Below are 25319 nucleotides of genomic sequence, written 5' to 3'. Positions count from 1 at the left end.
ATGACAAATAAACTTGCTTCCCAGTACTTTTTATTAAACTGCCTGTCAGATTTTATTACTCAGGCACTGAATGATGTTCTAGATTGTTACAACCCACTTTAACCCCTGCAGGTATGTATCTGACTATGGTCCAGGGGAGTACCGTTCACTGTGCCAACATAAACTGCTGACATCTCTGAAGCTTCCATCTCCAACCTGCCGGATGTACCCACCCACCGAGCTGGAATGGACCTCCAACCAGAGAAAAGGAACCATGTTGGTGGACGTTCACACCTACAATGGTGAGACTAACTAAACATTTCCATTTTTTTGTAACATGAAACTGGATCAGTGGGCCTAAAGGCAGTGCAAAAATATCAGCTTTAATAAACCCATAACACCATTTGGCGTTTTATTTCAGATGAGAAGTTTGTAGCTGAAGTGGAGTCTTGGACCACAGGAGAGCAGCTAGCATCGTGGATTCTTCATTTCAGGTATAAGTTGTGAACATGTGTGATTTCCCCCTTTTGCTAACTAATGTTTGCATTTACATGCATCTTCCTTTAAATTTTGTCTAATGTCTTGTTTTGTGCCATAGAGGTGTTTCGGAAGTAGTACAAGGCTGGTCAGTGTCTCTTTTTTCAATCGATGACGGCTGGTCTGATTTAGCTGGCTCAGATTTTGTCATGGATCTGCTGGCTGGAGCTGAAGCTGAAGTGCTCCCACCAGAAGGGACTCCCTCCTCTACTCACTCCGATTACCTATTCAGCAACCAGGGAGATAGGTAGCAAACAATTGTTTTTGGGTTTGTTTGTTTGATTTTCTTGGAGGGTCGGGGGGGTCTTTAAGAATCCAGTGCCACTTATGACAACTGTTTGTCTTCAGGATATTAACAACCGATCTAGATGACTTTATACCACCAGCACCACCCGTACAAGCTCCTGGTCTACCTCCTTTTGAAGGAAACCAGTGGAGAAGAGATTATCCACAGGAAGGTAAGTATTATATGGTGAAATTTTAGTACACTAATTATCTAATTAACACTATCAGGAAGACCAAACAGAGCCATCTACAAATATAATTTTTAGTTATAGTTTGTCAGAATTAGGAATCAGGTTAGGTTCATTATAAGATTGTGGTTTATGTTAAAATAGACATTTCACAATGTTAACCACTTTCAATTTAATGTTATTTATTTATATAGTACCAAATCACAACAGCTGCGTCAAGGTGCTTTATATTGTAAGGTTAATACCCTACAATAAAACAGAGAAAACTGAGGCAATTCCAACAACAGATGACCCCCTATGAGCAAGCACTTTGGCAACAGTGGGAAGGAAAAACTCCCTTTTAACCAGAAGCAACCTCTGTCAGAACCAGGCTCAGGGAGGGGCGGCTATCTTCCACAACTGTTTCTGGTTGAAGGGGGTAAGACAGAACAAAGATATCAGTTAGAGAAACATTCTACAAAAAAAGACCTTAAAACTATAATTTTAATTTATGTTCTCTTGTGTTTCCCACTATGACTTCACATGTGATTGGTTGCTTCCAGTAATGGCAGATGACATGATAATATCTGATCATGCAAGGAAAGGCTGTCTGCAAGTGCACACAGGCACAGTTCATTACTTGTCTCACCAGAAAGATTTTTTTATTTTCTAGACCATGCAATCAATCTAGCTCTAAATGTGTCCACATAGCATTTCAGAAAACGTTTCACTAAACATGATAATGATATATCAGAGAACTGACGACAACAAAAGACTGCCACAAAAAATACAGATGAGATAGTAAGCTTTATTTTGCAACCATAACTTTAAAACATCAGATAGGTTGTCCTCCCTCTGTCTCTATCTATATCTATTATGCCTGAGGGATAACAAGTATGTCCACACTAGACAAAGTAGCCGGTATTTGTATCTGTATTTGTATTTGTTGAGGGGGGGGGGGGGGAAGTATTTGTATTTGTATTGGAGTAAAATTCAAAATAGGCATAAAAATACAGTTTTTTTGCGTTACACTTCTAATTAACGTTATAGTGTAAGTATTCTTATATTATAATAATTATGGATATGCAATATCAGTTGTTTTTCCATAAATCCAGCAATGAACATGTAACAAGGAACATCATTGAAAAGAAAATAACATAACAGCCATTGCCTCATATAAGTTAAACCAACAACTGATAAAATACCATTCTGAACATCATGAACCCCACCACCACCCGTCCTTTTTGGAGGATACTGAACAGACAGCGAAACTGACTTGCAGGGGCAGAACAAGGCTGTGATGCTGAATTGGTGCTTGTGGGGGGGTTGGCAGACAGTACCAGGAGAGGATGTTTTAAGTGCATGTGATTATGCATAGCAGATGTTGACAGATGTTTGATATATCTGCCTCTGCTGATTTGACTTTTGCATACATTACATATCTCTGTCACAGAGCAGTCGTAGTGTGCTGTGGAGCAGGCAGGATGGAGGACCCACACGCAGGACTCGTAACTAAGAGGTTAACTTAAAGTGCAGTTTATTCACTGGGATGACTCATCAGAGAAATAAACATTACTGAAACACAACCAAAATCATGAACACAAAACTAGACAGGACACTGGAACCTAAAACTACAGAACCATGGGAAAAGAACCAAGAACTAAGAGCATGAACAATTTCCAAACACCACACAGGGAGGAAGTGAACATCAACGACCTGACACAGAGCAGGGAAAACACAGGGCTTAAATACACACTGGGATAACAAGGGCATGAGACACAGAAGGGGAGCACAGCTGAGAGTAATCTGATATGTCGAGAGCAAGGGAAGCAAAACTCAATACACTGACATAAGACACAGACTTTCAAAGTAAAACAGGAAACAAAACAGACGCCGACATGACTTAGGGATACAGCAACCATAGAACACAGAACAGAAATCAAAAGACTAGAAAAGATAAGCAATAACAAAAATTCAATAATGATACAAAACTGAAAACACTGGGTCACCGACCCAGGACCGTGACAATCACTTTGGTTTCATCTGCAGCACTGACTGTAAAATGCTTCCACACAGAACTTGAGCAAGTTTTTTGGCTGGTGGAGGACCAAGAGATGGCTCAGCAACAGCAACACTCTTTTCTATTTGGTTGCCCAAATCCATGTGGGGAGTTTCAGCTAAGTTAATGAGTGACGGGAAGCTATGCTAAGGTTAATTAGTCTATAGCCTATATCTTGCTGTCTGCAAAAGTCAGAGTAACTTAAACGTACCATATAACTCCCACAAGTGCATACAATTCGACACAACTACACAAGCATTTTTTTAACCTTTTAAACTGAACTTTAACATTACTCTGTCAACAGCTTATTTGTAAATTACCGAGCTAACAGAGTTACATAAACAGAACGAACATGAGAGCACCCGACTGCAGTCGTCAGTAATGCAGCTAATGAAATAATCTCCCGATCTTCGCAGTAGAGAAAGTTATAAACTGCCTCTGGAACCTAGTTAAGGTACAAAAAAATCTATTCAACAAAAATAGTGATCCAGTTCAGTCTTTTTTTCGCCTAGCCGAGCCTTCTCTATTGCTGTGTGGAGCAGCCTGTGTCAGTCACCTCTTTCACATGTCACTCACTCATCCAGTCATGCACTGTGGTCTCATAAGGAAACTCAGCTTTTTGATATAAAGTTTTTCTTGTTCCTGAATACAAATATTTTTTAGAGTATTTGTTCGAAATAAGTATTCGTAAAAAACATGTTATTTGTGCCTTTCCAAATACCATTTTCGGGTTCGGCTCCACCTCTAGTCCACACTAATTATTTAATATAGAATAGTCACCACACTGCAAAAAGATCTTTACTAGTGCTGGGGCTGCACAGCGCTAATGCGTTAACGAGCTAACTGCACTAACGCGTTGACGCCGAGCAGCCCCATGCACCGCACAATCCGCATTAACTCGCTAACAGAGATTTGCCGCGTTAATGCGGTTATGGCGTTAACATCATTTTAACGACATTAGTGCTGACAGCACTAATCTATACACTACAAACCAAAATACATTCAGAAAAGTTAGGTGTGTGAAACAGTGGCTCCCAGCGGAGGGCCTTTTTTATCTGCACAAATGCCGCCTCGCACTGCTTTATCTCCTGTCCCAGATCTGGGGCTCCCTTTCACATGAGGTCAGTCAAGGGTCTGGTCCATTCCGCAAAGCAAGGCACGAACCAGCGGTAGTAACCGGCCAGCCCCAAAATTTAATGGCTACTGTTTTCTCCACCTCTAGGCATACCTGCCTGCCTCCCAAATGGTACGCTAATACTGTGCCTCCCATGATCCAAACGCAGACTTCTATGAGTTGGCTATGAGCCCCACCTGCATCAGAGACTCCAGGACCACAGCCAGCCAGTACACATGCCAGTTGTTAGTATGGATGATAACATCACCCATGTAGGCAGCAACTTATGCGTGGACGCAGTACCCGGTTGGTAAGGCACTGGAAGGTGGCTGGGGCAACTTGTCACACTTTCAAATGACAAGTTGGTACAACCTGTATAGAGTGGAGAAGGTTGTTTTTTTCCTTGGACTCTGCAGACAAGGGAATCTGCCAGTAGCAATGGGTAAAATCCAGTGTCGTGAAAAATTGACCCGGGCCTAACCAGCCAAGGAGTCTAGCAGCCCAAACTCGGGCCATGAGATAGGCATCAGACCATGACACCTCATTCACCGACCGTACCACCTCATAGTCAACATAGCCCACTCGCCATGTGACCACAAAGGGTCCTTGCCACTTGACAAGTGACTTTAAGCTTGAAGAAGGGCGTAATACAAGCACTTTGTCTCCCAGTGAAAATTGCCTGAGTCTAACCCCTCTGTTGTACAGGTGCTGTTGACATCCCTGTGCCTGGAGCAAATTCTCCCTTGACAACCTTGACAGTGATACTAAATCTCATTTTTAACTGGGCTTGGGCCTTCCGTCCAGTTTTCCTTAATTAGGTCCAACTACCTGTGTGGCTTCTTGACGAATAGCAGTTCAAAGGGGGAAACCCCAATGAAGGCCTGGGGAACCTCCCACACTGCAAACAACAAAGGGTCTATCCAGCGAGCCCAATTCCTTTCATCCTCGTGAATGAACTTAAATAACAAAATAAAAACAAAATAAAAATACTATTATGATTATGATTTTGTCAAAAAGTAGTTTAAATATTATGTTGATATTTAGTTTTTGGCTGAAAAACTAAATACCTAATTTCCTTCGGGGTCAACCTTCAGGATCAATAAAGTTTTATTGAATTGAATTGAATTGAAAAATAAAGGAGTTGTCGTAAAGGCAACCAGCAAAGACTACGGAAGCGTAGAGCTGCCACCCAGGCAAAAGAAAAATAGAAGTATATCACGTTATAATGTGAAAAGTTTATTGTTCTAACAAGATACTTTTCATGTTTGTACAATATACTTTTCACGTTTGAACAACATAAAATCACGTTATTACAATATACATAATTATCACGTTAGGTACAATATAATATTTATATTGTACCTGACGTGATATTTATATTGTACCTAACGTGATAAGTATGCATATTGTAATAACGTGATATTATATTGTTCAAACGTCAAAAGTATATTGTACAAACATGATAGTATATTGTACAAACATGAAAAGTATCTTGTTAGAACAATAAACCTTTCACGTTATAACGTGATATACTTCTATTTTTCTTTTGCCTGGGTGGCAGCTCTACGCTTCCGTGAAAGACAACACAAAAGTCTTTTTTTTTTCTCTAACTAATGAGAAATTCTATCCATCTTCAGGGCGCAGTCGACAGATGGAGGCCTATGTTGATGACATATTTGAACCTGTACTGGACAATGGACCTCCAGTGAGTTGTGTTATGTTTCTTTGCAGTTTGGCTTATAATTTTGTCTTCTAGCTAAGGGTACAGTGACTTCTAGGGTAGTATTTCCCAGAGAAAAAAAATGTTCATGTATGATAACTTTACTTTCTCTGATATGTAAAACAATGTAAGAAAGGAAATATATACAGAGAAAATGAAAGATGCTTTAAGGTAAAGACTGCTCATTTTATAAATTAGAACTTTAAAGTTTCTATATAATGATGTAATTTATACTAGACAGTACGTGCAGGCTAAACTGTGTGGTATGCATTTTTAGTGTGTAGTTTAGAGATATGCTTATATATTGTAGAATGTTATTATGTTGTTAGTGAGTTTGTTAAGGCTTATTTCCAGTAAATCCACATGTAGTTGTGGCTTCCCTGTCACTCATAATGTAATACACAGCTCATTTTTGTGTGTATGTCTGTGTAGGACATGGAAAGAGTAGCTATTCTGAACCGCAGGATGAGAGGGGGAGGGGGGATTGGACCAATGCACTCTGGCATGTATGGAGCAGGTAGGAAATGCACACGCCACGTGTATTTACTTCATAGTTTACTTCATAACTACAAAACATTCTTAAACGCGGAGATTGTTCATAATGTTCACACTAAAAGGAAAAATCGATCTGCTTATCTGAGACCGGGTCACAGGGGCAGCAGCCTAAGCAGACAAAGTCAAACCTCCCTCTGCCAAGTCACCTCCAGCTTATCCAAGGTAACCCAAGGCATTCCCAAGCCAGCTAAGAGATGTAATCTTGCCACTGTGTCCTGGGTCTGGGCCACTGGCAGGACATATCCAGAACACCTCATACAGTAGGTGACCAGAAGGCATCTAGTCAGATATCTGAACCATCTCACTGGCACCTTTGAATGTAGAGGAGCTGCAGCTCAACTCTTAGTCCCTCTCAAATGACTGAACTCCTCACCCTATCTCTAAAAAAGAGGCCAGCTACCCTTAGGATAAAGCTTATTTCTGCTGCTTGTATCCACACCCTCATTCTTTCAGTCACCAACCAAAGCTTGTGATCATAAGTGAGAGAAGGGACGTAGCTTGACCAGTAAATTGAGAGCTTTGCTTTTATGCTAAGCTCTCTTCACCATGATGAAGCGGTACATTGTTTGCATCCATCCAGCTTTGGTCCCAATCCTTCTATCACTCGCTTGCTCCCCTCTTTCCTCACTCGTGAACAAGACCACAAGATACCTAAACTACTCCACTTGGGGTAGCAATTCATCGATGACCCGGAGTGGGCGCTCCATCCTTTTCTGACTGAGGACTATGGCCTCAGATTTGGAGGTGCTCATTCTCATTCCAGTTACTTCACACTAGGTTACAAACAACTCCAGTGCAAGCTGGAGGCCAACTCTACTCGCACTGAAGCCTGATGAAGCCAACAGATCCACATCCACCTACACCTAGAAATTATGTCCATAAAATTATAAAAAGAATCACTGACTAATGGCAGCTGAGGCAGAGTCCAACAACCACTGGAAATGAATCAAACCTATTGCCAGAAATGTGGACCAAACTCCTCCAGCAGTTGTACAAGGACCAAATGGCTTGTACAACTGTACAACACCCCATACTCCTGAGTATGCAAAAAAGAAAAGAAAAAAAACAGGACAAAGAGCTGGTTGAGTGTTCTGCATCTAGGACAAAAAAACTGCATTGACCAGGGTTCAACAAATGAAAGATCTTTCCTTTCTGGTTCGCCCCCCTGGGGGAGCATGAATTACCCATCTCGCCAGGTTGGTAGCAGTGTGATGGGCGACTTTGCTTCCTCTACAGAAGGCATGTCAGTAGAGTCAAACAGGTCCTCAATGAATTCCTTTTACTACCTCACCATATCCTCAGTTGAGTTCAGCAGCACCCATCCCCACCACACACCCTGTAGAGCTTTCCCTTAATGAGATCGCTAATGGTGCCAAAATTGATTCAAGACAAACAGAAAGTCATGTTGAATCGGTTGGGCATTTTTCTTGGCCTTCAGACAATAATTCTGATTGCTACACTGCCAGATGGGACAGGCAAAAAAGAGAAGAAAAAACAAAAGGGCAACTCCAGACTGGAACAGACTCCAGACCCTCACCAGGAGTTTGTTATGGAGCCTGAGTAAGTGAGTTGAGATGAAGGAGCTTGGAAAGAAAGAAACTGGACTTTTTAAGTTTCATGAAGACATTTCATCTCTCATACAAGATGCCAGGTATCGGCCCACAAGGGATCGGCCCTTGACCGCCGCCTGGCACACCAGATGGGACCCAACTAAACCTATCCCAGCATGGCAGGCTGGTCCCTTGGTTTAGTTCTTTTCACAAGGGTTGATTGAATCACTCTTTGGCTGATCCCTCACCCAGGAATAATTTGGTTTGGGAGACCCTACTAGGGGACAACAGAAGCCCCTGGCACCTGGGATTACTAGGACACACGAACTGAAATCGCTGCTTGTGATAAATCTTATACACATTTTTGAAAGAGAGGATTTTAGCTTGTTATGTCCCATTTTTATTAACTGTACACTAAAACACAATTTTTACAGGTATGCCTATGACAATGCCAAGCTATCCTTTAGGTAAGTAATTAATTACATTTCTGATATAAAGAATCAAGCCTTTACTTCTTCTGACATCATTGAGAAAATGTTCACTTTTTGTCATGCCATTGATTATGAATGTGTCTTTAGGCCAGCCAGGTTTGTTTTAAGATCTCCATTTGATATGCAGTTGGGGACCCTGTAGAAAGCACACTTCAGTATAGTTAACTGATATAACACAACACAGTATCGCAAGCCTCATTAGTTTACTGCCTATCCTTCAACATTGAAAAGTGGTGAACCATTATCCCTTCTTGACATAAAACATAATGGGCTATACAAACAACTTGGATATAGTGTTGTATTTGTAGTTTCTTCACATTCTGTTTATAATTTTAGTAAATTCTTGATCTTTTTAACCTCTTAAAAAGGGGGATATCATTAGCTTGCTTTTTAGACATACACTAAACAAGCATAATTTCACAAATTAGAGAATATCTTTTATAGGTCTAGTGCTGTCCTATTTTAATTTGGAGATATCTAATAGGTGAAAATTTTTATCAGAAGGGGTCAGGTTGGCGCTAAACTACCTGCTGTAGATATTAAGCAGTTAAAATAAACATTGTTGTTCTTTTAGTTGTTGTTGTTGTTTTTAAGCCATTTTAAAGCTGATTTGGTTAATGCTGTTTCTTGGTTTATTCCATATGGAGTTTCATATCTCATATCTGTGTATGTATAATATATATGTATATCACTTATACTGGTTATCTTTTAGAATACTCATATGTGGTTTAATTTTTATGTTTTTGATTTTTTAAGAAATGGATCCAAATAAATGACAGACAAAAATGTTTCAATTCCTTAAATCTCCATATGTTACTTTCTGTATATATAGGAGCACCAGTCAACCCTGCAATGCCCAGTTATGGTACAAATCCCATGATGCCAGCCATGCCAGCCATGCAAGCCATGCCAGGTAATTCTCCAACATTTCTTATTCATTTTTTTCAGACCTGGGCTCATATGATGACGCAGATTGTTGGTGGGCCAATGACCACCTCCTAAGGGATAGCCAACCAGCCTCCTCTGACACTGCCCCTTGGACCCACTGCACCCCCACCCCACTCCACCCCACCCTAGCATACGAGACCCCCCTACCAACAGTCTAGGGAGCCGTCCTGCCTAGCTTGCTCACCCCTTAAAGTCTTATTCAGGCAGTCCACCAACTCATTAGTCTGAGGGTGGTAAACGTTGGTCCAAAAGGTTTAATGCCCAGTAATTTGCACAGTTCTTCTTGTGTGCAAGACATGAACAAAGTGCCCTGGTCAGTCAGTATCTCTATCCCGGGATCCTGACTCAGAATAGATTATGAATCAAAAATGCCAAAAAGATTTCTAGTATTTCAGTGTACAATCTTTTATTTTACTTGCAAATACATACATATTATTCAATTGAAATGATAAGTGACTTGTTTCTGAAAACAGCTGGTCAATACACTAACAACGTAGCATACAAGCCCGGGCAATAGATCAGGCCATTATTCAATTTTTTCTATCCAGTGTGACCAGCCATTGGTTTGTAATGAGCCCCCTGGAAAGTCATTTCTCACCATTTTTTTGGCATCAACAACTGTGTGTGTTCTTCCTGCATGGGAGTGCCATGACTCACTCTGTATAATCTGTCCCTAATCATCACAAAATAATGAAATGTCAGTGCTACGTCAGGTCGCACTTTGACCATCAACACTTTCAACACTTGGCCAAAGGCCGATGTTAAATTGTCATCACGGGACTGCTCTAGTGGAGAGAAACACTGGACGTGGCAGGGTCTCCTGTGAAGGCCCCACCATTTCCTTCTGACCCACTACACACTAACCCCCCCCCGCGCGTAGCAAAGCAACAACAACACCCCGCCACAACAGTCATCAGAAACTTTTCAGACCCAGTTATAACACATAATGTCGATAAGGGCTGTCAAATTCATTGTAGTTCCTGAGCCACATCTTTGATGTGGTTTGAGGTCAAGTGAGCCAGAACAGTGAAAACGATGCATACAGATGTATGCAAAAAAAAAAAATTAATTATGCATGAAACAGTTTATAAGCACTGTGTTTGCTGAGTTTTATATATGTATTTAAATATGTGTAACAGTTTGTCATAATTGATCATACACAGCCATGATGATGCCTCAGGCTCCCATGCCTGCTCCTGCTGCTGACCCCATGCAGATGGCAGCAGCAACGCAACAGGCTCTAATCAACCAGCAAGCCCTTCTCATGGTCAGCACTATGATGATCATTTTATTCACATCCTTTATCACCCCTTCATCCATGGTGAGGTCAAAGTTTAAATTTCTTCCCTGTCCTCTCAGGCCCAGCAGATGACCATGCAGGCAATGACTCTGTCCCAGCAGCAGGCACAGGAGCAGCAGAAGAAGGAGCAGGAGAGACTGAAAAGGGAGGAACAAAGGCAGAGGGAACAGGAAAGAAGGCAGGAGGATGAGAGGGAACGGAGGCGTAGGTCAGAACGGCGTTCTAAGGATCGTTCAAGTTCACCTCCCCCTCAGTCTCGCTCATCCCCACCTGTCCAGTCCAAAGCATCTGCACCTAAAATCACCCAAAACTACAGTCAGCCTGAGACAGAGGTATTTATATATATATATCTATATAGTTTATAATATATAGTGTGAGCAACTACTGTTTAGTTTTTTTCTCACTTTTGTTGTTTGTTACTTTAAATTTAAGACTTTTTAAAACATTGTCAATGCGGTACTTGTATTCAATTGGTTACTTGCTGTGATATTTTTTTTAAAATCCTTGCCCCCTTGAATTTCTGAGCATTACTGCCGACTCCCACTTTCCCTCTCTGTCACACCCACCCGCTCCCACAATATTTGTATCCAGTCCTGCCCACATCCACAGACTCACTGATATTCATAGTTTTGGCATCAGAGCTAGTGGGATGCATGTACCTAGAGGGAAAAACAGTACTGCAGTCCTTTGCACTCAAGCCATCAGTCGCAGTTTAACAAAATGCCAGATGGTTGCTGTGCTGTCGAATGCACAAATCTTTATTTATTTACAGCTGCCAGAAGAGCGTAAAGTATGGCACCAACACACCTCTCCTAACCCTACCGTAGGGACTGGCCTAACCACACCAATCCCTGCTTCTCCACAGTAATCCCAGCTGCATTTTAAACTGTAGGAATGATTCACTGACATTGTGAAAACTTTACTGTTATGTAAATGTCAAAATCAACAAAACATAATATTTCCATGTGGTAGTTCATTTAAGCTAGTTATGTACCACTTTCCTTTGCTTTAACTATGAACTGTTTCTTGTTCTTTCCCCCACCCTACATGGCAGCATTGTTTACCCATCCAGATTGAAATTACAGGTAGCTGTCCATACTTGGAAACTGTTGATCCTGGCAGCAGTGTAATGTGAGGGATTCTGTACAACATACACATAGATGTGACTGAACTGGAGCTCTGGGAGAGATGTTGCCACTTTCAGGGATATAAATAAAGCAGATTATGAATCAAAAATCCCCCCCAAATTTCTAGTATTTCACACTGTACAATCTTTTATAAATGACTTGCAAATACATATATGTTATTCAATTGAAATGATAACTGACTTGTTTCTGAAAACAGCTGGTCAATACACTTACAAAGTAGGATACAGACAGTGTTGGCTTTAGTCTTTCAATTTGGATTTTTTACCTCAATCTCTGTGAATGTGAAACAATATTGCCATGTCATTATCTGCGCTTCTTTCTCATTATCATTTAAATGTTACTTTTACAGCCAGAAACAGATGTAAACTTAGATCCAGATGAGCTACACTCTGTTAAAGATAAGAGGGACTTCTTCCAGAAAATTGGTGAGTTCAGCAGCAAAATGTTTTTTCTTGCTCAAATGACTTAATATCATTCACAAGATATATGTTTGACAGATCGGCCAACAAGTCATGTATAACATTTATAAATTCCTGCTATAACTTTTTCCCTTTCTCCATGCTTTTATCTCTAATGTATTGGTCAGATTCATACCCTAGAAAATTTTTCTTGATTCCAAATTTTCTTGAATGCTTGATTCCTGACTGGTAAGGCCAGGAGTTTAGCCTATTGTTTATTTTGTTAAGAAGGTCCTCAAGTCAAAATATACACATTAAATGATTTTAGGCTGCAATCTTTATAGAGTTGCTTTTGACTAGTCCGTACATGTTGTGATATTTTTATGTTTTATAGGAAGTTTAAATATTGTTTTTCTATTTATAGAATTAAATTTGCATTTTCAGTGATTGCTCCTGTAGTTTTTTTTCTTAAGTCATGGTTTTTCTTAATCCCATTTTCTTGTGCTGTCCTACAGCCACTCAGCCCAACCCTAAAGACCCTAAAACCCTAAAGACACATCAAGCTCCCCCAAGCCCAACCAGACAGCAACAGCACTCACCTCCATTAACTCCTCCATTGCCCCCACCTGTAGCACCTAAGCCGGAAGGTAAGAGGATTTTACAAGTTCAAGGGTTCTCCAAGCTGATCCTTCCTCTAAAAAGCTCATTTTAATTCAGGTCATTTAGGGTAATCTCCAAATTAACTACCAAATAAATTGTAAAATGATAGTAAATAATAATATTTTGTACCAAAAACATTATGAATTCAAGTCTTTTTACACGTGAAAGTCTGAACCGAGGTTTATGTTGTTTGCATGTTACATTGTTTGTTTTTAATTTTGCTTAAGCATTTTTATCATACAGCTAAGAACTTGACATAACATACCATTATTCTTACATTATTCACTATTTGGGCTACCTGTCCTTATATGCAACAGTGTTACAATACTGCTGTTTCTTTTTAATCAGGATTCTTTGCTCTCCTGTACACTTTCATTTGAACTTTTTACAGTATTGTTGCACCATATTTTAATTACAAACTCTAACTCCTCTTTCACTGATGTGTTACTGTAACTCATTGTTCCTGTCAATAGCTTCAGTGATGACCTTTCGTACTTAATGAAAATTGGCCAAAATATTGAACCATCAAAGAAAGTGGGTTCAGTTGAGATAATAGTCCAAGCCAAAAAGTTGCACGTGAAAACATCCATAATAGAATCTGCTGCTAATGTCTTGGTAACTGATGGCACAGGGCATCTTTACTGCAGAATTCTGACCTCAGCAGTCTGTTTTGGTGCCACTATGGGGGATCAGCCGCATATTAGGAAGGCTTGCTAGTGTTTATATCTTACATTTCCTGCATTTTGTCTCCCATAGTGAAACGTCCACAAAGCCCAACTGCAAGGGAAGTTGACCCCCCAAAAGAAAAACCAACCCCAACTCCCCTCACTAAGCCTCAACCTGAACCCACTTCCAGCATTCGGGAAATCATCAAACAGTTCAACAGCCGACCCCAACCAGAACCCGAACCCTTTCAGCCCGTCAGGTCAGTCTGAGCACTTCATCCTCTGTGTACACATTTCCATCAAAGTCTGAAACTGAAGTTTCATTTAATCATCTGCTTGAGCATTCTTTATATCTCACATGTGATGAAAAACTTCCAAAGATGAGTCAGTATAAATGTTGGGGGGAAAATGGAAGGGCATTTTAGATTGTCAGAGGTTTGAGTATCACTTTAAACATAATTGGAGCTTTCACCAAATGTTGGTGAATGTGTCCACTTTACAGCCAGTCACATGGCTATCCTGACCAATTCAGTCTGTTGATGTCGCCAGCTGTGTTGTGTTGCTCCTCTAACAGACCATAGAAAGTACATTGCACTCTCTAAAACAGACTGATAGAAAAACTCTAACATTTTGCTGTGCATTTTAAGCATCTCTGCCTCCTAAAGACATAGAGCCAGTTTATTCCCTTTTTGTATACAGACTCAGATGGTAAAAGGGTCACTAGCCCAGGTCCTTAGAATTTTGGGCTGATGTCATCAGGAACTGCAGCCTTGCTCTCGTGTAGTTTCTCCTGCTGTCACTTAACCTAGCCAAAAATTACAATCAAGGAAGGGGTTCACATAGGGGGAGGTAGAGGGAAAGGGAAAAGCACTAAAAGTAGTGGAGGTTTATGGAAGCCAGGATGTGTGATGGAGGAGGCGTCACAAATGTATAAACTAACCTAACCCTGTTAAAGATATTATTTAGCTCTTTTGTTCTCTGCAGATTGCCCACTGGTTGTCCATCTCCCACCTTACACCCAGTGGTTTTCTCTCTTCCCAAACCATAGCATTCGTGATGATGTTTGGCCTCCTGCTGTCTTTGTTTGCACACCAGTGTTAATCATGACTCAGAGTTTTATGCATCTTTTCCCTGGAATTTTTTACTTTTTTTTTAACTAATGTTTAAACATTTTTGTTTCCTTTTATCAGATTTTACATCTTAAGCTAGCTTGTTTTCCTCTTTTTCTATGAGTTCACAACAAAACTTGTTGAGAGTGTGGATGTAAATGAAACCTTAATAGAATTGTCTTGTTTTCTTTTATCTTTTATCTTTTTTCTCCTCTTTGCAGACATCCTGCAAAATCATTTGTAAGGAAGAGTAACCCCAAAGAGGAAGCTCTGGCTAAACTTAAAAACAAAGCACCAGTGGCACAACAGAAGGTCAGAATACAAACAAATAACTACAAATCTTTTAAAAAAAAAATTTATGCAATTACACTCTTACTTAGTGTTAAGGTTCAAAGTTGGAGAAAAGGAGTACAGAGGGCTCACAAGCAAATAACAACTCTGGTCCGGAAGATGTGATCAAAGCGAAGATTTATTGTTTACACGCGTGGAGTCCGAAGCTGGGCAAAGTCAGCAATCGAACTGAACTTAAAATACTTAGACAAAGGTTTTATAGGGTTGAGACAACAAAGCCCCCTCTTTTGCAAAAACAGACAAAGCACAGCTTACGTCAACTTAAACCACAACATGTTCCGTGAACTTTAACATAGTTTTAAAGAACATTGTCTTCGGGTCGGTGCTTCCCCTCAGCTCGTCTTCGCTGTCGCTTTATCTGTTGCACTTCCTCTAAGTACGTCGGCACACATCTTCACTTCTGCCCTACCAAAATAGATCTACTATGGTGTGTATGTGTGTGTGCGTACACGTGCGGGGGCGTGTGCATGCTGTGTACTGCGTACGTGTCATGACCTCTCCTGCACTCTGGCTCACCTCCCACCTCTGTCATAGCCAGACATAAGGCCCGAGCTCATGCACAGCTGAACTATGTGTGACTTCTAAATGTCACACCCAAATGATGATGCTCGAACCATGAAGGAAACTTACTCAAACTGAACATAAATGAAACTTAAGACTTACTCAAAAGGACATACGTGATAAATGATACAAACTTAACTCTTAGCTCTAAAGAATATAAGGATATAAGGATATAACTCCAGGCATATGTCATGTAAGCAGGTGTGTTGCAATTCCTTTCAGAGCTCCTGTTCTCCTCACCTTGTATTGGCTGATCATAACGCCCGCCAAGAGTTTCTGACCTTCACTTGACCAGGAGCCACAGCTCTTTAATATGCTCAAATGCAATCATGTATAAAAGATTAAAATCATTTTCCTAACACAGATCCTTTTCAGATCTGCTAATATGTTTGCTCCTCCTAATATAGTCTAAAAGCAACCCCAAGCAAAACAATTTGAACTTTCCCCTATCAGTGATCCCTCTAACTAAGTGTGTGTGTGGTTACGTGTATGTCCGAACCAAGACTATGTAGGTGTACTCTACTGAATTAATGTTTTGATCAAAAGCCTCTACTAAAAGCTTAAATCAAAGATAAATGCATAATAAACTCTTTGGCTCTTTGGCTTTTCGCTCTGCTTCAGTTTCACTTCTGCAAAACATGCTCTGCAGACGCATTTCCTGTCAGCCTGCAGTCAGCTTCTCCCCCACTGAAGACTTCAGTATAAAAATACAAAACATTCAAAACCTTTAAATTATAGATTCAACTCAACAATTTAAAGTGGTTCTTACCGGACCTATAATAAAGACTTATATAATACCAATATATTTGAACATCTGAGTGCATCTGAATGCAACATCCCTATTAACATGAAATGGTAATGATGATTATAAAAATAGCAGCAAATAATAGCAGTAAAATATTTCTCCCCTTCACATTAGGTAATTCTTTGACTGTTTGACATTCTGCCTGTATGTAGAAACAGTGGGTGCCTCCTCCACCCCCTTCTCCAAAGACCCGTTCACCACCGCAATCTCCACCATCAACAAGGGGTCGCAGAGTCATCTCCAACAGCATGAGACAGAAACAGCGCTCTCTGGAGGATCTGTTCAGCTCCCAGCAGCCCCAGCACCCTCCTCCTTCTCCCCCTGACTCCCCACCACCTTCCCCAGGCTTTCAGGACATCCCTGAGCCACCATCAATGGCTGCTCCATCAATAAGTGGGTGTCCCCTGACTTCATGTTTCCCCATACATCAGCGTTATTATACTATATTCTGTGACATATTTGGCTGATAATTAGCATTGGCCGACAACAGTTCTATATGCCCTCATATAGAACTGAGGGCATGTATCTTTGTCAGTAACTTTCATTTACTGTGTATTAACTATAGATGATGATATGCCAGAGGATGAAGGCATTCAGTCCAAACTCCACCGCTTCTCTGCTGGGGTTTACTTCTCTTATTACAACATGCCAGGAAAACTGTTCCTGCGAAAAGAAGTAAGATTTGCATGCACACAAAAACAATTAGGAGGTTCACTTATATGGGTACTATTTTGGGTCCCATCAAATAGGGATGCAGTGGGTTTTGTGGAAACAAGATTGTTATAAGAGGAGAAACTCCTTTCTTGAAAGACCAAGGTCTATTCAGTTTTAATAAAATTACATTTTGTTTATGCCAGTTCACAAGCGCCTTCAGGCAGTTGCCTCAAGGTGTTTTATATTGTAAGGTAAAACGTAGTAATACAGAAAAAAACCAACAACTTAATTGCTCCCTTTGACCAAACACTTCACGACAGTGGAAGGGAAAAACTTCCTTTAAACAGAAAGAAATCTTCAGCAGAACCGGAATCAAGGTGGGGGTGATGAACGGAAGGCAGGACAAAAGAAACAATGTGCAAGAGAGTCAGAGATTTATAATAACTACTGATTAAATATAGAGTGGTGTGTAAGCACAAAAAACACTCAGTGCAGTAGTAGTAGTAGCCAGCAGTCTGACAACTGCTGTCATTACTCTCACTGCACAATTCTGGAGCAATTGAACGCATTTGCAGTTTTTAAGAAAGCCAGAAAATAATTGTTATAGCAGTCCAGCCTAAAAGTAAAAAATGTGTTAATATTTAAGCGGACATTGCAGTTAAAAACGGCATTTCACTACACTTGGAATTTGAAGTACTGTTGTTATAAGTCCATGTTAGTAACTGGAAGTTTCATGTGCAGGTTTTTTACCCCAGAGAGATGTTTAACCAGCCCTATATTCTTAATCTGTTGTGTGAACAGGTCTGTATATTTTTTTGTTCATCTATATATCTGATAGACATGGTAGACACGCAGAGTCTGGAATTCTGTAATACTCTATTTTTACTTCTTTTTTTTTTTAGATAATCAAGGACACTTACTCTGACAGCTGCGAGAAGATCAGCAGAGAGGAGAGAAGGAAGATGAAAGATCTGCTGGGTAAGATTTTGACAGTTTATCATAAACCTTGATGCGACAATGTTGCTTATCCGCCAGTGGCTTGAAAGAATATGACTCAGTTACACCATTTTTTCCACCCACAATAGCAAATTTCAACATAGGAACAACTATAAACACCATCCAGGACAACAACATGAAGAAGAGGATTGTCATTGCAGCTCGAGACAACTGGGAAAACTACTTTACTCGTCTGTTCCCTGTGAAGGTGAGGAGGGCAAAAATATAAAAGTGAAAAACATCCAAACTGTACTGTCCGTTCTGTGATCAGTCGAGTTCGGTTGCTGCTTCTCTGAGCTTTACTGCTCTTTGTGTATTTAGCCAGCTGTATTCTACAATATACACTCTTCCACACCTTTATTTAGTATAACTATTCAAAAACAGGTATAGATTCAGGTTATTCTATCTAATCAACCAATCAAATAGCAGCAACTCAATGCATTCAGGCATGTAGATATGACCAAGAGGTCCTGCAGATATTTCAATATATATTTATATATATTTTAATATTTAAGTAGCTACCGGGATTTTCCCACACAGCCTTTGTTAATCAAACACAGTTTTGTATATGATTAAGATACGATCTTATTCTAGCAGTCAGCCTCATTGATCATATGAATAGGGCATCTAACTAGCCAGAAATTAAAGGTCATCCAGGTTGTCATGTGTTTAAGACATTCCTGCAGTTTAACTACTTGGGTGTGTGTTATCTGCCTTCATGGATAGGTAAAGCTGGGTATCGTCTGCAAAATAATGAAAACTTATGCTTTGCCTTCCAATTATACTCCATGAATAATGTAAATAGAAATAGTCCTAGCACTAAACACATGGATTTCCATAATTAACATTTATGTGTGAAGAGGACTTCCTGGTTACATGAACAAATTGGAGTCTATTTGATTGATATGATTCAAACGAATGCAGCACAGACAGATTAGGTGTCAAACAGAAAAGTTGTCTGTTTGGTGATCTTGGTTGTTGTTTTGACACATTATATTTGAAACGCTCTCCCTCTTCAAACAGTTTATTTTTGCGCCCCTTCCTTAGTATTTCATAGATCCTGAAATACTGCAACCACAACGTTACTGGCATCTGTATGCATGAACACATGGATGAGATTGGATGGGGAAAAATGTGTGTAGAGTGTGCAGGGTTCACCATGAGGTGATATTACTTTCTGATTTGATGAGTATCTCCATGGTACCAGCTGGAAGATTGCACCACATGAAAAATAAGATTGTCAGATTGATGAATTCAGATTCAACATTACTCTGGATTGTTTTTGCCCATTTTGATGTTTTTATTGTAATAACATATACAGTATGTTCAGGCGTATATGATAGAGATATTGGGTCTTGATTGAGACATTAAGTCATGAGCTGTGTAGTTTAAAGTGCATTAGAGTAGAGTCTATTGCACTTTAGCCTTCTTATAGATATTTATTTGCAAGCATCTCCTGTTTGTATGCAGCCAGACAGTGGGGATGCCCAGGTGTTGGGTGTGTCTCATCGCGGGATTCGTCTCCTCAAGATGGTGAGGGCATTGGGGATAAACCCCAAACATCTCCGGCTACTCAAAGGTTACAGGTAAGCATTTGCATGCACAAATTCACATGAGAGTAAGGTATTTATTTGAAATACTTTCTCACTGTGTATGTACATTCTACATACTATCCATTTTTAATATTAAAATAAAAAATCTCATCTGGATCCATAATATACATGCTAAATAAATGATATAAAGCGTAATTATCTCTACGTAAAGTATCGGTTCATTATTTATTATCCTAAAATAGTCATTCTCAAACGGCAAGCTCCCTCTAGTGGTATGCAGAAAGTCTCCAGAAAAATATTTAAGATTAAATAATTATACCATGTTCTGACTGAGGGATTTCTGAAAAATTAAAATGTACAGCTCTACCACATACGCAATTTTTTTTCCACTCTATAAAAATTAACGTGAGGGTTCCCGATGGTTAGGGATAAATGCAATCGCATGGCAGGATGCTGTAAATGGACCAAACGTCAGTCTGAAGAACAACTGAGATAATCCATCCACGATATGAGGTTAGTCATTAATATACTGCTGCATGGGCTGGGCTGTAGTTACATCGTACGGGTTTAAGAACTGAGCTTTAAAATGAACAACGGTAATAAAATCTGAGAGAGGCCGACAGTGATCACTGCCTTTTTTTAGGGGCTTGTTCAGATTGAATAGAACAAGTTACAAAGCATTAAAACATGTTAAAAACACAACAGCCTTAATAAACACAGTAGTTTGGACCCAGAAGCAGGGTTATACGTCATCACAGACATCCTACATACAGTTATTATTATTATCACTTGTCACATCCTATTTATGACAGTTAAAATAAATAACATTCATATAAGAAATAAAATTGTCTCGTGTAAACTGTATATGGTTTTAAATAGGCTTATGCTACTGTACTTTAATGTCGGTCATATGGGTGGTACTTTAAAAGCAGTACATTTTATGAGGTGGTACTCATTGTGAAAAGTTTGAGAATCACTGTCCTAAAATATTATTTATTTATTTATCATCATCATTAGCAGAATATGCCAACCAGCCTGAACTGCCCCCTAAATTGGCCAACACCACCTCTCCCCCTGTAGCTTAGCGAAAAACACACCCCATGGCCACGAAAACAAACATTGTTAACTTTTCATAATGTGGCTTTCAAGTACAGTCCAAAGTTCACGCTCCCAAGATATCAGCAGCTGTATTGTTCCACTGTTTTCATCAGCTAGATTAAGTTGCTATGGTAATAACTATCACAGGTCTCGTGTGCTATTCCTTATGGAAGTTTTTGCTACATGTTTGATATTTTAATTAATTCTTGCTGTTGTTTATTGCACTAAATGTTAACTTGGGTCTTCATGAATAAAGTTTTGCAGAGGTGCTGTCAGCTGACCTTCAGGGTGAAGACACAGTGGCACTGGAGCTGAAGAGTGAAAAACTGGTGTTGCAGTCACGCAGGGCTCCTCAGATCATTGCTATGATTCAGTTATTCATCCAGGAACTCATCAAGGTACTCTTTTTATAATCATAGTTAATTCCATGGTCTATCATTTTAAAGATTTTCAGCTTATATTGACAGTCTCCTTGTCTTTAGAACCTCTTCAATTTTAGTCCATCTCTCATTCCTCCCTTTAGGACTCAAACCATGTAGTTGCCCTGAAAAGTTTTGTAACAGATGACAAGAGTCTACTCAGCTTCAATAAGGGTGATATAATCAAACTCCTACCAATGGAAGGGCTAGAGCCAGGTAAAGTCATGACTTGAATTGTAGTCATATGTTTATGTTAGTTTTGAAGACAAATATTATTTTCATTGTTTCCGATCTAATTACATTTGTCTGTTTCACCAGGCTGGCGTTTTGGCAACAAGGGAGGACGTTCTGGTCTTTTTCCAGAAAACCTCACCCAGCCATCTGCAGCCCCAGACTACCACTGTTTCAATCTAAACCACAGAGATGAGAAGAGGAAAAGCATGAGGAAGACTAGATCTGTCAGCCCACCCAAAGTTCCATCTCCAGCTCTCATCAACAAACGCATGGGCAGCCCTAATTCAAAGCCTGGAAGAGAGGCTTCACCCCACTTGGTGCATGGATCTCTCCAGAGATCACAACAGAGCTCAATGCAGGGCTCAGTCTTCAACTTAGAGGTGAACTCACCGATGGCTGACTTTGCCATGAAGTACTTCAGGTAGGATAAAGGCATGCTAAGTATTGTTGTGAACTATGCTTAATTGTTTTGGGGTCATATAACATGGAAAGTATAACTTTGTTCCACCCTTCTTTGTTTATTGAAGACTGGGGACAACAGGTCTGCCAGCCAACGGAAGGAATTTTTCACAAGTGACTGAATACACAGAGGTAAGTTGTTGCAGTCTCTCTGATGTCATATGACCACATGTTTTAGTGTGCAATGAGCTAGATCTAATCCTATAATAGATGCCTTCCTGCAGTAAAATATGCCTTGTAATCTCTGAAAATAGAATAGAATAACTTTATTATCCTCATCAGTGGAAAATTGTCTTTGGTTCACCAAGCCATGAACAAATTACTCAAATCACTTTATATCATCCCACATTCATACATACACATACAAATACAACAGAACAAACACACATCACAGCATGTCATTGTTCAGTATACTGATTGGTCTTGGGACAAATGATTCCTTATACACCTTTTTGCTAGCTAAAGGTGTCCTATAATGTCAAAATAAAGATGGTGTTCACAGACAGCAATGATGGACCAGACTTTCCTCAAAACAGCCCGATGACACAGCTGTACAACGGTTCTGACAATGGTTTATTCTTGATGGCCACAGTCAGGTTGTTATACCAGACTGAAACTGAACGTAGGGATCAAGTTTATCAAGTTTACATAACCACAACGTTTTGGAAAGAGTTTATCTCCAAAGCCCCTTAACATCCTAATAACAAACAATTTCTGATTAGCTTTCTCGCAAATAGAGTCAACATTAACAATGAAATTAAATGATGTATGTTCCCAAATATTTAAAGCTATTAATGACTTTCACAGACTGACCAGAAAGTGAAAGACCTTTTATGGGGCCCTTTTAATTTAAGACAAACTCTTTTGGTTTGTCGTCATTAACCAACAAATGATGAGATTTACACTATTCTTCCAACCTACTTACCTGAGAGAAATAGTTAGTGTTAGATTTCCTACTACAGACTGTACGCTGTACACCCTTCTTATTGGTTTTGTTGCATCAGTCTGCATCTCCAAATTAATTTGTGTGTTTCCCCTGCAGCTCCACACTGCTCAGGTGGCAAAAAATGCGAGTGCTCTTTTCAAGCTTGTAACCAGCACGGTCTGCTGTCAAGGGCAAGCATTGGTTAATGGTCATCATGTGACTGATGCAAGCCAGATCCTTTTATTTGCAGAGAGTCTGGCCCTTTTCCTCAGACAGATGAATGGCTCTGGGCTACATCGGCCAATATAGTACTAGTCCTTTTTTAAAAATCTTCAGTGTCAAAACGAGCATAAATACTATTCAAAATATTCGCAAAGGATAGACAGATGACTGACGGCGGTACACTTGGCCCTTAGGAGCCCTTCCCGTCATCCTGTTAAGACCCTCCCATGCCTGATGAGGGTTCCCTGTAGAGAACTGATTTTCAGCCTAATTTTAAAATCAATCTTTGCTCTGTTAATCTTAGACCTAATTTCTGTCCTTTTAACATGAAAGATTACAGTATTACCATTTAGAAATGCAATCTTTCTCTTACTGAGACAAACCTTGAGCTCTTTTGTCAGCCACAGCTTATTATTTGTGAACATAGTAAATTTTCTAGTTTGAATCACAGATCCATCCATCCATTCGCTTCCGCTTATCCTTTTCAGGGTCGCGGGGGGCGCTGGAGCCTATCCCAGCTGTCATAGGGCGAGAGGCGGGGTACACCCTGGACAGGTCGCCAGTCTGTCGCAGGGCCAACACACAGGGACAGACAACCATTCACACTCACATTCACTCGCACATTCACACCTAGTGGCAATTTGGATTATCCAATTAACCTATCCCCACAAGAATCACCGATTTCTCACGAAATTGTATATATGATGTAATGCATCAGTTAATTCATGTGGATCGTTAATTGTGTCAAAGAAGTTTGTTACTTCAAAAAGGTGTCTTCATCTTCTGAAGGGAGGAGAAGTAATTGCCACATAATTTTAACAAATAAAATAGATATGATCTAGAATCATCACACCTAGTCCTATCCTATCCAGAATCAAGAATTTCTTTGGCGTTGTCCACTCCAAAGTGATTGATGGCTCTAACACTGAGGGATATTATAGAGACTTTGTGTGGATGAAATGAGTAACTCCCATGCTTTGGCAAAAATAACTGTTGAATTCAGACTGTATGGCATTTCCAAGATGTTTATTATACATATTTGAATCTAGTCAGTGTTAATGAAGCTTTGTGAAATAATAAAACTAAAAGCTAACTGTGATGTGTGTCTTTTTTACACAGACTCCCATCCAGGAATCTCTCATTCTCTATAATGACCCTGAAATCAAGGAGTTATCTATTCAGTGTTTCACAAGTGAGTGTACCCACAATAACACATGGTATTATACATTGAGACTTTTTTTTCTGTTCCTTCTTCATCCGCGCATTTGTCTGTCCTTCCAGACATGATGCAGTACATGGGAGACATGCCAATGAGGAAGAACAGCAGCCAGCCAGAGTGTCTGAGGCAGATTCTTCTGGTGAGTGAATATTCAAACAGTTTATCTGTAAGTTGGGTGGACTTTTGTTTTAATAGTAATGACTCTCTCACTTCTGTTCAGCTAGGGAAGGAAAAGGAGCTGCTAAGGGATGAAATATTCTGCCAGGTTATCAAGCAAACCACCAACAACCCAAAAAAGTAAGCCTATCAAAAGAGTCTATTTAAAAGCCGTAAACTGTGAGAGTACAGATTATGGGTTCTTAAAGAGATTTTTTCTTTCAAATTTAACTTTTGTTTACAAATTGCACATTGACTGAGCTTGCATGAAGTTATTTGCTTTACTGTATTGTGCACATTCATACCTGTTCAGGTATATTGTCCAGCACTGCCCTTTCTGCCATTTTCTGTTTTACTTAAGTAACATTGAACGGTTTGGTGATTAAAGACTTACCATGATTTTCAGTAATCATGTCTTTTGCTTTACCTACACTTATAACTGATGAGCTTTGATAATAGCTTAAATAACTATGTTACATTATGATACATTTATTAATAAGTTTATTCAATGCATGCAATTTACTTGATGAAAAAAAATTGTTGTGTTACTTTAACTTCTAATGTTTCTTTTCAACTACCATAATACTAGCCAGTTATCATGTGCTGTATAACCCAGAAATCATCTTTTTTAAGTATTGTTCTCAGGTCTAAATAATATTATACATACTGAGCTTACATTATATTGCATCTACCTCTTCTACTATTTCCTAAAACTGTGTTATAAGATGTTAAATAATATATTTTTAAACTATTGATTGTGAATTATAGGATTGCAGTGCTAACTGTCGAATGGAATAAGATTTTGACAAAGATTAACCAGAAGTGTAGAACTTTAACAAAGCTTCAACTTCAACATTAGCACATTGTTAGGAAAATGAAAGACAACTTGAAGAACAACTGGATGCTTTCATAGTGAGTCAGTTAGAAATCCAAAATATGAATTATATAAAAGTCTTCCTCCAAGACAGAAACAAGATAGCAC

At 39.6% G+C, this 25319-nt stretch overlaps 1 protein-coding gene across 1 annotated transcript in view; it reads left to right on the top strand.

Annotated features, from left to right (window-relative positions):
- myo15b (myosin XVB) overlaps positions 1–25319 on the top strand; it is a 104950-nt gene that overhangs the window by 70607 nt on the left and 9024 nt on the right. The window contains exons 26-52 of the mRNA XM_039616257.1: positions 112–281; positions 401–473; positions 578–763; positions 865–974; positions 5779–5846; positions 6294–6378; positions 8401–8433; positions 9290–9370; positions 10569–10672; positions 10765–11037; positions 12203–12278; positions 12767–12898; positions 13668–13836; positions 14907–14997; positions 16555–16795; positions 16968–17077; positions 17798–17857; positions 17959–18034; positions 18142–18260; positions 19523–19638; positions 20960–21101; positions 21227–21338; positions 21441–21777; positions 21884–21947; positions 24082–24154; positions 24244–24320; positions 24402–24478. Coding sequence (XP_039472191.1) covers positions 112–281; positions 401–473; positions 578–763; positions 865–974; positions 5779–5846; positions 6294–6378; positions 8401–8433; positions 9290–9370; positions 10569–10672; positions 10765–11037; positions 12203–12278; positions 12767–12898; positions 13668–13836; positions 14907–14997; positions 16555–16795; positions 16968–17077; positions 17798–17857; positions 17959–18034; positions 18142–18260; positions 19523–19638; positions 20960–21101; positions 21227–21338; positions 21441–21777; positions 21884–21947; positions 24082–24154; positions 24244–24320; positions 24402–24478 — 3255 coding nt within the window. The remainder of the gene's footprint in view (positions 1–111; positions 282–400; positions 474–577; positions 764–864; positions 975–5778; positions 5847–6293; positions 6379–8400; positions 8434–9289; positions 9371–10568; positions 10673–10764; positions 11038–12202; positions 12279–12766; positions 12899–13667; positions 13837–14906; positions 14998–16554; positions 16796–16967; positions 17078–17797; positions 17858–17958; positions 18035–18141; positions 18261–19522; positions 19639–20959; positions 21102–21226; positions 21339–21440; positions 21778–21883; positions 21948–24081; positions 24155–24243; positions 24321–24401; positions 24479–25319) is intronic.

Source organism: Oreochromis aureus, linkage group 8, assembly GCF_013358895.1.
Source record: "Oreochromis aureus strain Israel breed Guangdong linkage group 8, ZZ_aureus, whole genome shotgun sequence".
Lineage (NCBI taxonomy): Eukaryota > Metazoa > Chordata > Actinopteri > Cichliformes > Cichlidae > Oreochromis > Oreochromis aureus.
The sequence above is the reverse complement of the archived record's forward strand: the minus strand, read 5'-3'. Positions and strand labels throughout refer to the sequence as shown.